The following is a 1,936-nucleotide window of genomic DNA, read 5'->3' as shown; positions in this document are numbered from 1 at the left end:
TCTGCTTCTCCTGCTTCCTAGCTAGATATATCAATTATTTACCCATTACTGTTCATTTTCTCAGATATTTAATGATAAAAAGAGAGAGAAAGAGTGCAACTTCGTTTTGCCGAGTAGACATCAATGAAATCAAATTGCTACATATTTAAGGAACAGAAAAACCCAAATGTTGTACTTAAAAATAGGATAAGTTAATAAGTTTTGGTATTGTACTTGTTCTACAATTTACAGTCTATACATATAGCTTTACACACTATTTTTTACCTAATCTAAGGTAAACCCGAGTAGGAATTTAGGTTTCCTACTCATTTGGCTTAGCTACAGTTGTACAGTTGATTCTCCAAATGTTACAAAGAGAGAGAAAATTGAGAGGAAGAAGAAGAAGAAGAAGAGAAAAAGTAGGGGAATTAATTAATCAACGCCAAAGTCTGTTCCTTCATCTTAATTACATACTCTTTTACTTCCATTCTGTCCCATAATAAACTTGCATTAATGCAAGTGCAAAAAAAAGAAAAAGGAAAATTATATATAATCATCATAAACAAAGAGAGAGGGAAATAGAGAGAGATCCCTCTCGATAATCTCACCTACAAATCTTACATTCCCAACGCTCTCTTGTCCCCCACCACATTTAACCAAAATCTCTCTCGCAAATAGTAATATAAACATTAATCAAAACGAAGTTAAAAAGAGAAAAAAAAAAAAAACCATAATAATGCTAAAAATAATAAGAATTACTGACAGAAAATCAAAATATATATGAAACCTTAAAAAAAAAAAAAAAAAAAAAAGAAGAAGATTTTCTCCTCTCTTTCTTGTTCCCTGTACTGTTAGCTAATTATAGCTTTTAGATTTTTTTTTTTTCTTTTTCTTTTTCTTCAAGGCATGAAGAGCTTGTTCCCACACTTGCATCGCCAAGCTTCAGGATAATACTCCAAAGGAAAACTCAAACCAGGTTGAATAGGAACGTGAACAGGTTTACAAGGTGAACACCTTCCACACTTGGATCTACAAGTGGGTGGTGATGAACCCGGTCCAGTCAGTCTCTTCTGACTCAGAACTCGCTCCAATGCAACTTCCCCACTTTCTTTACTCTCCAATCCACCTGAAATTAAATAAATTTTTTTAAAAAAAAAAAAAAAAGAGTCCAACTGAGTTACCGAGTCAAACAAAACGGGGACGATCATAATTAGCTAGTAGTTGACTACTAGTAGTGGTAGCACTTACCGAGTTGGGTGAGAGTTAGAGCAGAAGAGGTTGAAGTTGAAACAAATAAGCAGAGAAAAGTGAAAAAGGCAGTGAGAGTTGATAGCCTAACGTAATGGCTGCTGCAGTGATGGCGTTGGTGCAGTACGCCCATCGCCGAGCTGGAGCTGCGTAGGTTAGCAAAAATAGATAGTGGGTAGTGGAATAAGAGAAAAAAGATAGATTTGGGGGTTGATGGGGGGGCCAGATTATGAAGAAGATGATTAAAAAAAAAATGAAAAAAAGAAGGTTCAGTAGCAGAGAAGATTGAAATTTTTTTTGGTTTAGATAGAGAGCGAGTGATGGTTCATTACTATTGCAGTTTTTACTTGTGAGCGTGAGGGAAGAGAAGTCCAAGTCAAAAACACAGAACCCAAAAGATCAAAGAAAGAGAAAAACCAAAGAAAGAAAAGAAAGAGAGAGAGAGAGAGTTTTATTGGATTTGTTTTATTGTTTGGCCAAAGGGAAAGAGTGGACCCAATAAGGCCCTGAATGATTGTGATGAAGCTGGGAAAAACCCTTTGTTAATGAATATATTTACGAGAATACCACTTACCGAGAACACTCTCACTCCTCTCCTCCCTCTCTCTTTGCATTTGTTGGTTATCAAGAAATTTTCTACCTTTATTTTGTAATAAACTTGCAGAGAACAAAAGTAAAAATAGAATTTAATAAAATAATATTTATCTAT

The 1,936-nt window shown here is 34.8% G+C and overlaps 1 protein-coding gene across 1 annotated transcript; it reads right to left on the bottom strand.

The window, feature by feature from the left end:
- Positions 1-386: 386 nt before the first annotated feature.
- On the bottom strand, positions 387-1,672 carry LOC125423499 (EPIDERMAL PATTERNING FACTOR-like protein 5). Its single transcript, XM_048477939.2, has 2 exons — positions 1,228-1,672; positions 387-1,105 (listed from the first exon to the last, which is right to left on the bottom strand). Exons 1-2 carry the CDS (start codon positions 1,358-1,360, stop codon positions 879-881), a joined length of 360 nt encoding a protein of 119 aa, XP_048333896.1. The 5' UTR covers positions 1,361-1,672; the 3' UTR covers positions 387-878.
- Positions 1,673-1,936: the final 264 nt, after the last annotated feature.

This window comes from Ziziphus jujuba, chromosome 3, assembly GCF_031755915.1.
Source record: "Ziziphus jujuba cultivar Dongzao chromosome 3, ASM3175591v1".
NCBI lineage: Eukaryota > Viridiplantae > Streptophyta > Magnoliopsida > Rosales > Rhamnaceae > Ziziphus > Ziziphus jujuba.
The sequence above is the reverse complement of the archived record's forward strand: the minus strand, read 5'-3'. Positions and strand labels throughout refer to the sequence as shown.